The sequence below is a fragment of the Anopheles moucheti genome, chromosome 2, assembly GCF_943734755.1.
Source record: "Anopheles moucheti chromosome 2, idAnoMoucSN_F20_07, whole genome shotgun sequence".
Taxonomy (NCBI): Eukaryota; Metazoa; Arthropoda; class Insecta; order Diptera; family Culicidae; genus Anopheles; species Anopheles moucheti.
The window spans coordinates 70743180-70756814 of NC_069140.1; the positions used below are offsets into that span (position 1 = coordinate 70743180).

The 13635-nt window shown below is 46.0% G+C and overlaps 2 protein-coding genes across 2 annotated transcripts; both read left to right on the plus strand.

The window, feature by feature from the left end:
* The first annotated feature begins 9554 nt into the window (after window positions 1-9554).
* LOC128306013 (leucine-rich repeats and immunoglobulin-like domains protein 1) lies at window positions 9555-11406 on the plus strand. Its single transcript, XM_053043721.1, has one exon. It carries the CDS (start codon window positions 9555-9557, stop codon window positions 11253-11255), a length of 1701 nt encoding a protein of 566 aa, XP_052899681.1. The 3' UTR covers window positions 11256-11406.
* Window positions 11268-12597, plus strand: LOC128298794 (polyadenylate-binding protein 1-B-like; the record flags this gene model as incomplete). The annotated part of the gene is made up of 1 exon (XM_053034583.1): window positions 11268-12597. A coding segment is annotated over one exon (915 nt), but the record flags the coding sequence as incomplete, so codon positions are not given.
* Between the last annotated feature and the right edge of the window lie 1038 nt (window positions 12598-13635).

The window sequence follows — 13635 nt, forward strand, 5'->3', positions numbered from 1 at the left end:
TTTCTTGTCATGCATCATGCAGCTGCCTGACACCATCTTTCGTACAGCTTGAAATGGTAATGGTGCACCGCATGTGTGAGCGGGAGCAGCATTTTATTGAAATTTCTTCATGCAACTTTAAAATTTTCCAATTAAAGAAAAGGCAGACCATTGGCAGGTTAAAGATAGTTCGAACTACGGGCGACGTTAACAGCCTATAAGTTGCCGCAAATCATGCGGCGAATGTCACAGCCACTACTACGACGGAGACACCATCTCCCCGAGGAGCCGATGTCAATGCCTGAAAGTCAACCGTAACACACCGAGAAATGCTCAAGAAAACGAGAAGTGTCTTGAACGACACTCGAGGGCTTCTGCCGCTTCGAGAAGGTTTAATCGAGCTTTGCCATGTGTGCTCGGTGTGCTACTTCAACGAGGCGCAAACCATGTGTGTCTACCTACTGTTGCTATCTCGCCCTCGTCCTCGTCTATATTGCTGTCCACCTATATCGTGTACTACATTTTTCGATCATCGGACACAAAAGATGTGACCAAACGAAGGCAGTCGTCACGCCATCACACAAAGGATGAAAAAAGAAGTGGTACCGTGTTCGGTACGATCCTTATGGACCAGCAGAGAAAGCAGAAGTGGGAAAAATTGTAAATAGAAAAAAAAAGAAGTACACACAACCACAATTGCGCTTGAACACTAACCATGAAGAAGCAGCTGTGCCACACTGTTGTGGAAGCATCTGGTACCAGTACAAAACGTGCCATTGCGGGTGAGCGAGCATTGTTGATTATGCAATCGAACGTTCCAGTGCCGGGGGTAAGCAAAGATACCGTCAAGTGTTGACAGCAGTTTCAAAAAAAAAAGGAAACGAAGAAAAAACACACACCACCACCGAGCAGGTTAAGGTGGGGGGAAAAGCTTTTCCCCCTGTACCGGACGGACGGTAAGCCATGTTGAACTTGCAGAAGTGGGTGCGCTTTTGACACTTGATTGTTTATGTCGTTGAGGACAAGTGTTTATTGATTTTAAATTATCGTCCTATACACAGTGCAGTCATTTGCTGGTGTTATTATTACTAGCAGCCACAGAAGAGGGGGGAACCTGTAGAGACACCGGGGAAGGGGTTTTGTTTGTTGAGGATGCAACCGGGAACCATTTATATTCCGTGTTTTTATTTAATAAATTCAATTACCCCTGCATTAGTTATGCTCTGTATGTGAACAAAGCAAGCCATTGTTCGATTATCTGATAACGACCGGAAAGCTTTTCGAGAGCCTTTTCTTTGCTTCTTGGTTTAGAGTTTGTTTTGAACCTCAGTAAATCCTGAATGATGTATGCTGCTTATCGTACTTGGCGGCAGGGGGTTAAGGGTTTTATTTCGATAACTTATGATTGATGCAAATGGGCCCCCCCAGGGGGGGAGGGTATGGGTGGGGTGGTGGGTGGGTTGTGGCGTTGGGCCACAAAACCATACTGCTCTGTTCAACTGTTCGATATCATCGATAACAGCTTTTGCCCCGGTGTTGTAAGACAAACGATCACAGCCATATAATGGAAATAAAAAAGCAGATGCTCTCTCTCCCTCTCCCACTCTCTCTCTCTCCCTTCACCAGTTGGAAAGGATTTGGTTTGATTTATGAAGCGAATTATAGGAAAATTTCCGGGAGGGCCTTTGGCTATTTCCTTTTTGACCTTCGTGCTCTCTAATGCCGCTACAATGTACTGGCCCCGCTAGGGCTATGAATTATGATCGGTCAGTGAAATGGGGTATATATACGAGCGTGGGAGATGGATGGCCATCAGCGATGGAGGATGATGTTCGCAGGGCGGTCACTTTCGCTCGGTTACGGTTTTGGCAACCGTCCGAATGAAGCGAACAACAAGATTATCTATAAAAGATAGGACACATTTCGACGAGAATAGCACGGACACAATATGTTATGTTGTGTTCCGTAGTGCTTTACAAAAAAATCGGATCAAAACGAAAAAAACCATGCGCCTCCATTATTGCTGCGGGTCAAAAATATAAACTATAACACAATACGCTGTTTTCTGTTAATATGCAGTTTTGTTCTGTATTTAGTGTGATTTTTTTTCGTTTGAAAGCATTATTAAATTTTAATTTGTAATATGCTTTCACATTTTGAATGACTCACATAATTCCTGCCTAGTTCAATTCACGGACATCCCCTCCTGGCACGTTAATTGTGTTTCCGCTATCTGTGGCACGTAAACGGCACGAATCCTTGCCTAGTTTTGGTCTGCCGACACCGTAAATATGCATGCCGTTCGCATAAATATTATAAATTCTGCGAACCTCCACTACCCCAGTGTGCCCAGTGAAGCTAGTTTTGGGTTGTTTAGAGTGCTGTTGCCCCACCAACTCCAACTGCTGCACAAAACTCGGATCCCCTTTTAACGATGGCAAAGGTTCGGTACATCCCACGTACGGAAATGAACGGTTGCTGCTGTGCTTCGTTAAGCTGCGGTATGACAAAATATATTAGGTCGTGCAAAACTTATGGAACAAAGAGATGGCTTTTGTTGTTTTTCATATAATGTTTTGAATGCATTAAAACAGTTAAACAAATAACGGTTTATTACTTTAACATTTTCGACGACCAGTTCATATCAATGGAGTTTCCAGAAGGCCAAAATTGAAAATAAATGAACGTCACAAATAATTTTGACAACGTTACAATTATTGCTTGCGAGAATGATTTTAAATGTAGTTGAAGGTTTCTAAACCAATATAATGATTAAATAGAAATCTATTTAATTCTATGAAATAATTATTATATATTAGTTATCCCAAACACAAGTCTCCGGCAGTAGTACCCACCATAGATGTCAGAAAAAAAATAATGTGTTACATTTTTTGCATTCGGCATGGACAAAAATTATAGAAATTCATGTAAGAAATAATCGAAACAATTATTGAACAAATCCATTATACGCTAATTTCATAAAATCTTAACGAGCTGTTGTAAGCCACGTCTGATACAGGCAGATTATTTTCGCAATTTTTATCACGGAGTACAACAATTAGCTATAAAGGTTTATAATTACTGTTCCATTGTTCGTTTCAAATAGACACTAAGGAGCTTTTACTGTTGATTTCGTATGGAAAATTCAAACGATTATTTTATTCTAAGTGCATTCTAGGCTTGAATCGAATCGAATCGCTTGAATTATAATCGAACAGTGAGTTTCTAGTCGGCACAGAGAGTGAGACTGAGTATAGGCGCAAAAGAGTGGTTAAAGGAGTCATAAAAACTCTTCGTGCTGATTTATACTCATTCGCTCTTTCGAAGGTTTTAAATCACTCACTCACTCTTACTCAGCGTGCACATCTCTAATTCTAGCGTCACCCATATATTGGGTGACGTGCTCCAAATCGTGTTAAACAATTACATTATTACTTTAGTTCGAATTAAAGTTTCAATGAATTTGAACAATAACTTAACGTTGGCATCTGGCATCGCTGAAATGCATGAAATTGCCTTGTCAACTTACAGTTGAGTGAAACATTTTTATATTCTATTGATTTTTCGCATCATGTGACTTTTTGAAGCCCACACAACATTGCTTTACCAAATCTATTCACCTTTCATCTCACTGTCCATCACGTCCGCTTGTGAGAGGCAAAATAACAAACAAAAATACTACTACTTTGAGTTTCTCTCCTTGCAAAACCATCCCCAACCGAGATGAGCTTGTTACCGGCGTATCATGTGTGTGTGTATGTGGGTGTGTGTGGGTGCCGTACCGCCACACAAACACTAGCGGACGTCCGAAGCGGAAACGTGACAGGAAGCGGAAACAACAATACAACAGCAAAGCCATCATACGTCCGGATTCCGGTGTAGTTTCGTCCGTCATTTTTCGCCATTTCTGAGCCTTTTTGCTTCCATTTTTGGTTTTGCGAAACCATTTTTATGCTTTCTTCCCCGTTCGGGTACGCTTTATTATAACAAACGTCACTCATATCAACGGAGAGAAGCGTATGCAAAACAAAAAAAAAAGGGTGAAGACCCATCCCCTGCCCGCTGATGGTTTGCGAGTGCAAAAGTAGCATGGCCTCCACAATGTTAAACACATTACTCCGGTCCGTGACGTTTTGCAGGGCATTGGCGAAGCACACGGGTGTGTGATGGTTTCAACCGTCCGGACGGAGAAGTGGCAGCGCTGGAGTTGTGAAAAACAAATTGGCTGGGCGCTGTTTTCTTGCTTCAGTTGTTGCTGTGGATTTCCCGCTGTGGGTCTAGAGCGCGCCCCGGCTGTTAGTGCCAGTGGCAGTGGCGAATGAAAAATTTACTCATATTACCCTTCAGGTTGATTTTTTTTTGTTTGGTTTGTTTGTACTTGTGTTTTGTTGTATTCTGTTGCGCTATTGCCACCCTGTGCCAGCCAGCCCGGAGGAGTTGTTCAACCAGTCCAAACAAAACCTCACTACTAGCCACCAGGATGGAGGGGGGCCGTTTCACAATACAAGACCCCCAGCAGAGGAATGGATGGAAAATTTATGTATTTAGGCTTTGCCTATCCTTTCGCGCTGACGGCGAGAAGTCCTAGGCACGGAAGAAGACAAAAAAAAATGGAGCCAAATAGCAAAACCTGGAAAAACCCGGTGGTAGAAGGATCGGACAAAATAAAACAAAACACAACGACGACAATCCAGCAAGAAAGCAGAGAGTTGTTCGGCCAAAAATTGAACTCGCCCACCCAAGGAGGCAAGTGATTGCAAGCACTGGGTCAGAGTCCGGTTTGTTTGAACGGTTTTGAACGAAACAAATAAACCAAGATGAACCTTTTCGGTCGCAAATAACCACGCAAGATACACCGAACCAAACACCAGAAACAATCCTTCTTTAAAGGCGGACTGCGGACGTCTGTTTCGCAAAATTCGCTTCGGCACCGACGGGGAAACTGTGGGACACCATATTTCCATAAAGCTGTCCGACAATCAGTTGTGCTGCTTGTGATCGAACTCTGAACCATCCGGGAAAGGCCACACTCGGGGTGGGTTGCGGTGGCTTTTTCCCCCGGACGTGGACGTGAAATCTCGTGCACATCCCAACGGTGTTTCCCTGCTCGACCCAAATACCACCAACACGAACAGATAATTGAGTTATCATCGGGGGTTATGCTGGCGATAAATGTCGCGTTATGGTAGGATGTTCTTCGCTTTCCGTTTTTTATTTTTCCTCTCGCCCCGCTGCGGGCTTGCTGCTGTGTTTCAATTTTGTTTTATGAGTTTCTTCATGCGCAATATATTTGAGGCCGCAGGAAGGATAAAAAAACAACGATGCGATATTTATACGAATATAGTGTGTCCAAACGGGGCCGGAGTCCGCCGCAAAACAACAACACTTCTGCTCTGGAGCGATTGAAACGATGATACTTTTGCTATTTTATGTGTGCCCGGCTGATGTTTCCTGATGGCCCGGCTGAGTTTGGCACATGTTCGCAGGGGGTTGTGGTCTTGTTTTTTTTTTTGCACCCCCGTCCCAGTTGACCTTTTGATTTTATTTATGAACCCCCTTAGCAGTCGCTGTGTGGGGTCGAGAATTTTTCCTTCCCCTTCGAGAATTGTAAAAAGAAAATCTGTCCAAAAATAATGGTTCAAATCAATGATCTGCTGATGAAAGCTTAATGGAAATCCATTTATTGTTTTTTTTTTCTCTCTCCTTTTCTGTCTCCCTCCATACCTTTCGCTCTCTCTCTCTCGCCTTAGTGAATGGAGTAGCTACTTCTTCTACTACAAAACTCGAATCGAATCGGCTGCAAAATGGACGGTAATAAATTCGATCCGATACTGGTTTTGTCCAGAACAATACTACACCCTCGTGCCTAGTGCGACGGTAGAACACCCGGAAGAGGGTTCCGGGGCGAAGGGTTCAAAACAATTGACCTGTAATTACCTCGATAAAGCGGACCGAGAGGTGGTGTGCTCGTTGGTAGAAAACGGTCAGCAGGAAGAAAGGGTCTGTCCTTACGGAAAATACGCAACGGATATAACCCCGTTGCCTTAGCTGCCAGAATATGTTTTCCAGCTATTCCGTAACGTGAGCATCGAGATTGAGATACTAATTCAATTGGAGTGAATTATTCAATCTCGTGCCCGAGAAGCAGCACTCTGGCGCCTGTTTCGATGAATGTTCAATAATTAAATGTTCGGCTTGGAACAACACACAGCAGCGCGCGTACGGCTGTTAGGCCGGGGGGTAGACGAGGATTGAGTTGTCGATGATTTCAGCCTAGCGTAAGGGTAAGGCGAAAACACACACACACTCAGCACGACATCGGGCTTACTTCCTGTCGTTCCCTCGCTGCGTTTCAGTGCCCAGGCTGGTGTTCCTGGTGCCTCCTTTTCACATCCGTTCACGACCGATGGAGACGCCTGGTTGTTCGTATAGAAATGGGGGGTGGCGTTTACAAAGGGGGCTAGGACGGGATAGAAACGGAAGATCTAGATCGAAACAGCGTAAATGCAAACCTCCTTCTCGCTGGAATGCTGTAAATGAATAAATTATTTAATTGGAAGGAAGTTATCCCATTACAAAGGCTATCCCCTCCATGGTCCTCCGGTTGTATGGGTGTATGTGGATCGTGTGTGTGTGTGCCGGATGAGGGTGGGGGGTAACGGCAAACTTTAACTCAAACAGTCTCCGTATCCATATGGTGTGGCCGGTTTTAACATTTCAGTTTACACTGCAGTGCTACTAAACGGCAGCAGGCAATAAGCCAATAGCGGTGGTGATATCTTCTCGGCAACGGTTTGTTCACACCGTTCGTGGTAGGATCGTTGATGAATACGGGATATCTAATTGTTATGCCAACACAGATCGTTGCAGAACTTCTGCATGGTATGGCTTCACACCCACACCCATCAAGTGGAATTGTGGTTTTGTAATTGCTTGTCATTTTCCTTCCCCCCCGGTTTGACGATGCAACGTTGTGCAAGCTCGATTATAACTGCCGTCATATCGATATTGAATTATCCTTAATGGAATGGTGGATGGTTCTGCAGACGGTTTGCAATACAATTAGCTCTACGATCTGTTGCGGTTTACCGCTTCGTTTTTAAGTTTTACTTTGACGCTTAGGAAACACACGAGAGGTGAATTTTTTATTGCGACATTGCAATATGACATGAAAGACGTTTAAAACGTAGCTATAATTTTGAGAAGCAGTAAAAAATTAATTACCCAATTGTCAAATTTAAATTTATTACTTGATGGCTTAATGTTAAAGGCTTAATGTTTTATGCTACAAAATAGATTGAGTTGTAAATTGCTTAACTTTTCTTAGAAGAAATCGATTTGTCAAACCAAAACAACAATCTCAACAAATTAAACACGTTAAAGATAATGTCACACTGTAGAAATAACATAAAATTTCTAGACAATCGGTTCTCAGGATATCGAGACATTATGAGAAAACATTGTTTTGAGCAAAATGATTTTGACTACGTCAGAAAATCGATTTATCTGAACATGAAAAATTCGCATAGCTAGATACAAGTTTACTTTGTAGACTGTGATTGTGTTTTTATTTAGTAGAAATTTTAATTATCTTAGCTAATTTCGCTAATAAGGCATGGTTCCTTTAGAAATGGGGCACTTTGTTTGATTTATAGTGGCGCCCCCAGTGGACAAAAATGGAAACTTTTGACAGCACGTTTTGTAGACAATAGTAAATGATTCGCTTTGTGAAAATGTCACACAATTTTGTTTTTCCTGCTTCAAGATATATTTTTCCCTGTAAAATCAAGTGCTGCCCAAACCGTATGGTTGCATTTTGATGGACGATGAAACCTACGTGAAAGCCGATTTTAAACAAATCCCGGATGTTAAATTTTATAAGGCTTATGCTCGCGGCAACGTCCCCAAGAGATTCAAATTTGTTTTTGTCGATAAATTTGCTAAACAATTTATGGTTTGGCAAGGAATCTGCTCATACGACAAGAAGACCAACATGTTTGTAACAAATAAGAACATGAATTCGGATTTGTATAAGAATGAGTGTCTTAAGAAACGTATTTTGCCATTTATTAGGTCTCATCATGGTCCAGTAATGTTTTGGCCTGATTTAGCAAGCTGCCATTATAGCAAGGACGTGTGCTACAATGGTACAATGGTAATGGTGTGAAATTTATACCAAAAACGCTGAATCCACCAAATTGCCCCCAATTCCGTCCAATAGAGCGATATATTGGGTAATATTGAAAGAAAAAGGGTGCATTAACTAAGGACATAATACAAATGAAGAATTGGTGAAATTTACTGGCCAGGACAGTGACTGAAGCAGCTGTGCGGCGGTTGATGGGCGGAATAAACAGAAAAGTCCGAGAATTTCTTCGTAAAAGCGAAGTGTAATTTTTGTAATATTTTTTTTTTAATATTTTATATCGAAACCTATGATTCATTCTTACAAAGTTTTTCAATAAGAATAATGGTATAAAAGATACCCGCTGTGCAAAGTGCCCTATTTCCAAATGAACCAAGCCTTACTTCGAATTTCGAGAAAATGAAAAATATTTGACAATTTCGCAATTTTGTGTTACAAGCATTTTTTTTCTAATACAGTCTCCAATTTCCCACAACAAGGGTCTGCTAAATCACTTCATGTAACATTTTTAAATCCTTTAAATCCTTCACTTACTTAGTAAATTTTTGCGACCCCTTTAATATCCTTTTCCTCGTTATCCATGGTGCGAGTAGCCATCACGTAATCTTTTCCCGTGCGCAAAGCCCCACTTCAAGGCTGTACCACCGTCCATCGCCCATTGACCGTTAGCTGTGCACCTTGTGTATTATTAATTTAACCGCATTACGAGCGGATTAGTGCCGGGTATTAGTGCTGAGGGCTAATTTTTGTTGTTGCTCGTTCGCTTTCTCCCCTCGCTCTTGCGCTCGTTCGTGTATCGTCCACGGGGGATGCATCAGCATCGGTGACGACGGTCGGTAGTAGTGTTATCGAATTTTATTTCCAACTCGTAAGTCCCTCTTGACTCCAGCTCCATCACCGACAATCTCCAAGGTGACGCGGCGAATGAGAAAAACAAACAGCCCGTATCTGCCGTTTGGTAAAGATTGTTTTTCTTTATCCCACCAGAAGGGTCGTCCGTGAGGGTCTTCGGTCACTGCGAACCGTTTACCGGAAGCGGGTAACTCGAGTACGACCATATCAGCCACACCAGTCAGTCGTCTAATTCCTGTAATCCAATAAATAGCTTATGGCACCTTTACGTCTGTGATCGGAGTTTTTCTCTAACGGTTTCATTGCTTTTCGTGTCTTTCGTTGCAGAGTATGACGATTCGGGTGGTTCCATAAAGCAGGAAGTTGCTTTTACCCTCCACCCACCCACCCCCCCCGACCACCTGAAGAACCACCAAAAGAGCAGAAGTGAAGTGAGAAAGTAGTTTGGAAGATCCCGTTTGCCCAAAAACGGAATACTCCCGGGTGTTCCGGAGAGTCACCTCATTCGCCAATCAATTCGTCGTAGCCCGGCCGGAAAAGAAAACAACGATTTCCCGGTGGAGATCTCACAATCACAATGAGAGGACCGGTGAGCAGTAGAAAAACATCCCGAGGTCCTGCCAGAAGAACGATGGTAACGCTGTCGGTGGGCATTGCCGTTGCAATGGTGATGGCGGCGGCAGTGGTCGTGTTCCCCGTGGAAGCGGCAGGACTCACAAACTGTCCGCCCGGCTGTCAGTGTGATGACGATACGCTGGTGGTGACGTGCGGCGAGGGTCAGCTGGATGTGCTACCGATCGTGCTGAATCCCTCCATACAGCGGCTAGTCATCAAGAACAACAAGATCAAAACGATCGACTCGTCGATGCAGTTCTACGCAGATCTAACCTTTCTAGATCTCAGCTACAACCATCTGTTCAATATGCCACCGCGCACATTCGCCTACCAGCGCAAGCTTACCGAGCTGCACCTGAACCACAACAAGGTCGGCTCGATCACCAACAAAACGTTCGTCGGTTTGGTGGCCCTCACCGTGCTGAACCTTCGCGGTAACTTCCTGGACGAGCTGCCCGAGGATGTATTCGCCGGGGTGCCGAAGCTGGAGGAGCTAAACCTCGGCCAGAACCGTATCGCGAAGATTGACCCGAAGGCTTTTGTCGGGTTGACGAACCTGCGCGTGCTGTATCTCGACGATAACACGATCAGTGCGGTACCATCATCAGCGTTGCATCCGCTACGTGCGCTCGGTGAGCTGTACATTGGCTTAAATTCGTTTGCCGCCATCCCGAAGGAAGCGTTCGCCATGCTGACCGGGCTGGCCCGGCTGGATCTGGAGGGTGCCGCCTTGCTGAACGTTACGCGCGACAGCTTCCGCGGTCTGGAACGGCTGCGAACGCTCGATCTCTCCGACAACCGGTTGAGTCGCATCCCGACGGCGGAACTGGCAGTACTCGAGCGGCTGGAAGAGCTTGCGCTCGGTCAGAACGATTTCGAAAGCATACCGGCCAGCGCGTTCGCCGGGTTGGGTAATCTCCGGCTGCTGGACATATCGGGCTCGCTAAAGCTCACCCGGATCGAGGGTGGCGCGTTTGCGCACAACACAAACCTGGAGGAAATCGTAATCGCCTCCAACAAGGCGCTGACCGACATCCAGGAGGGTGCGCTCAGCGGGCTGCCCCATCTGCGGCGCATCGTGCTGAAGGACAACGCGCTCACCACGCTCACCGATGGCATGCTGTCGTGGAACGAGCTGGTCGAGCTGGACCTCTCGGAGAATCCCATCGTGTGCGATTGCCAGATACTGTGGCTTCGCAATCTGCTCGTGAGCAGAAGCAACGTGACGGCGGCGGGCCAGTCCGGGCCGCAACAGATTCCGGTGGTGTGTGCGGCACCGGATCGGTTGCGCGATCGGGCACTGCAGGGCCTTTCGCCGGAGCTGCTCGGCTGCACGCATCCCGACCGCCAGCAGCAGGCCATCATCTGCGTGGTGCTGGTCAGTGCTGCCGCCGTACTGACGGCGCTCGCGCTCGTCATCTACAAGTGCCGGCGGCGCATCCAGGAGGTGGTGAAGGGTAGCTGGGGCAGCAACGGCATTGGGCGGAAGGAGCGCGAATATCAGAAGACGTTCTCGGAGGAGGACTACTCGGCGCGGCATCCACATCCGGGGCCGCCGGGCGGTGGGCTCGCGATACATCCGACCACGCTGAACAACTATCAGATCAACAACCACCATCACCACCCGCACGGCATCCGGCACATTCCGGTCACGGAACTATAGCTAGAGGCTCCCCCTCCGCCACCTCGGAGGGGAGGTCCACCAGCGGGTAATGGTGGCGCCGGTGTTGGTGGTCAGCAGACGACGGCCACCAGCTTCCTTCAGCTCAGCCAGGACCATCTTGCCGCCGGTCAGCATCATCAGCCGCACCAACCGACGGCCATCCAGCCGGGTATGAAGCTGTTCCCCAACTATACACCGCCGATTCCGCCGCACCACCACCACAACGGGAACGGGGGCATGGGTGATGGGAGCAGCCCGGCCAACCATCACTACCACCAGATAACGTACCAGACGCAAACACTCGCCCCGTTGCGGCTCAATCAGGAACACTTCCTGCCGCACGCCAGCAAAACGAACACGGTCAGTGCGTCGTCCGGCGGCGTCAATCAGCCGCGGTTGCACTCCAAATATCAAACCCACCATCACCATCTGCATCACCATCACCAGCACGGTCCGGTGCAGCCGGGCGGCAATGTATCGCCCGGGCCGCCGACCACCGCCGGCATTGCGATGCATCAAAGCTACTCGCCCGATGCACAGCTGCAGCACCATCATCATCACCATCATCATCATCCGGCGCATCATCCACATCGGGACGACATGTCCGATCGGGAGGACGACGAGGATGACACGCTGGACGTGAACGATGGTGAGGGTAGCGGACAGAGTGATGCCACCTCCCCGCCACAAAGTCCCCTCTCGCCCGTGCCACCCGAGCTGCCCATCCGCAACGGGCTGCTGGCAAACACGCTGAACCACATCAACAACAACAGCAGCAGCTGCAACGGCCCGATGATGGCCACGGAACGCATCAGGACACCGCCATCACCGCCAGCCACACCGCCGCCCCCGTCCGCCATCACCACCGGCGCCATCACGCTGGGTAATGGCCGCAAGACCCTGTCGGTGGCACGACACTATCACTAAAGGGTTTTAAGTAAATCCGCAACAGGAGAATAGACTGGACTTACTGCTGCTTGATGGCGCTTGGCGGGTATTGTGATGGATGGTTGTTTTGTGTACTCTCCCAGTCATCAGCTAACCCTTAACCTCGTGGGGTTTGCGTGGTGTAGTAGATAGACTTAGTAGTAGGGGGTAGAAAGAATTCGATTGCGGTCCCAGTGCGCGCGTTTCGCAACTCAAATGTTATGTGCGGTTTGGGAATTTAGACCTATTCCTAGTCACAGCCCGATGACAGAGGTTTTGTCATACGGTTATTTTAATTGGTAAATGCGCTATCACTATCGGTTCTTTGTTATAAAAAGGCTGTTTGAAGATTTGATGAAGGGCTTCACGAACATTCTCTTTGCTTAGAGATGAAATTGTAACGTACATGTGCTTGATTTACAGGGCTTTAAGGTTAAAGTGGGACACCAGACTCCTTTTTCTTCGCAACTTTTTTCTCTTATTTAGTTGAACAATTAGGACGAAACAGTAATTTACTTTTTTATTTTTTTTCAAACTTATAGAAATTTAAAACGATTGTATGTAAAGCTATAGCAGCTCACATATAAAGAATTTTCTAACATGACAAATGTTTACAATCAAGAAAGCTTTCGATAGAATCAATTTCATGTTGCAAAAGATTCTACTTCTGCTTAAAAAACAAACTATTTCTTTGAAGTTCTTACCCTAACTCGAAACCCCTGTTGGAATTCTTTGTCTGTTACATCCTTCTATTTTGCGTTCTCAATTTACATCTTTTCAATTCGGGATTTAAATTCGTTTTGTGTAAATATGAAATTATCAAATGAATCACTCTCCTCCATCGTTAAATTATTATTGAATTTTAGCATCTTTCGGGAGTGGCATTATCTTAAATTCTTACCATCGGTTACTATGGTTTGGTCTAGAAATTTCTTTGCTACAAAAACAATGAAATATGCGGATGGATATTGGTTCCCCTTAATCACCACGGGCTGAAATTAGCCTCCCGAAATAAAAACAAGTACAACAATCGTGATCAATTTCCTGAGCACCGAATATATCCTGTTTCCTGTGCCAAGCGGCCACCTGGTAACGAATGATTGCGAACGTTTAGACTTGTGCGTGTGCGTGTGTGTGTGTGCTTCGCGAAATTAGGAATTGAGCAACTCCACCACACCACACACGCCCTTCTCTCCGTAACGCAGCTTATCGTGCTCTTATTGTAGCCAATGTCGTCAATGTTTTCGCTCTAACAGAGGCAAACCGTGCACTGGTCTCAGCTCCCGAGGTTAACCGGTCCGTTGAGCAGTGTAGTGGGGCTACAGGAAATGTTGTTTAATTAAATTAATGGCCGGAATAATGTCGGTGACATCCGGTTTCGTTCGCGACGCGTACGGTAAGAAAGGGATTTAGAGTGAGGAGGTGAAGGAAGGAGCACAGGGTGGGTCACAGG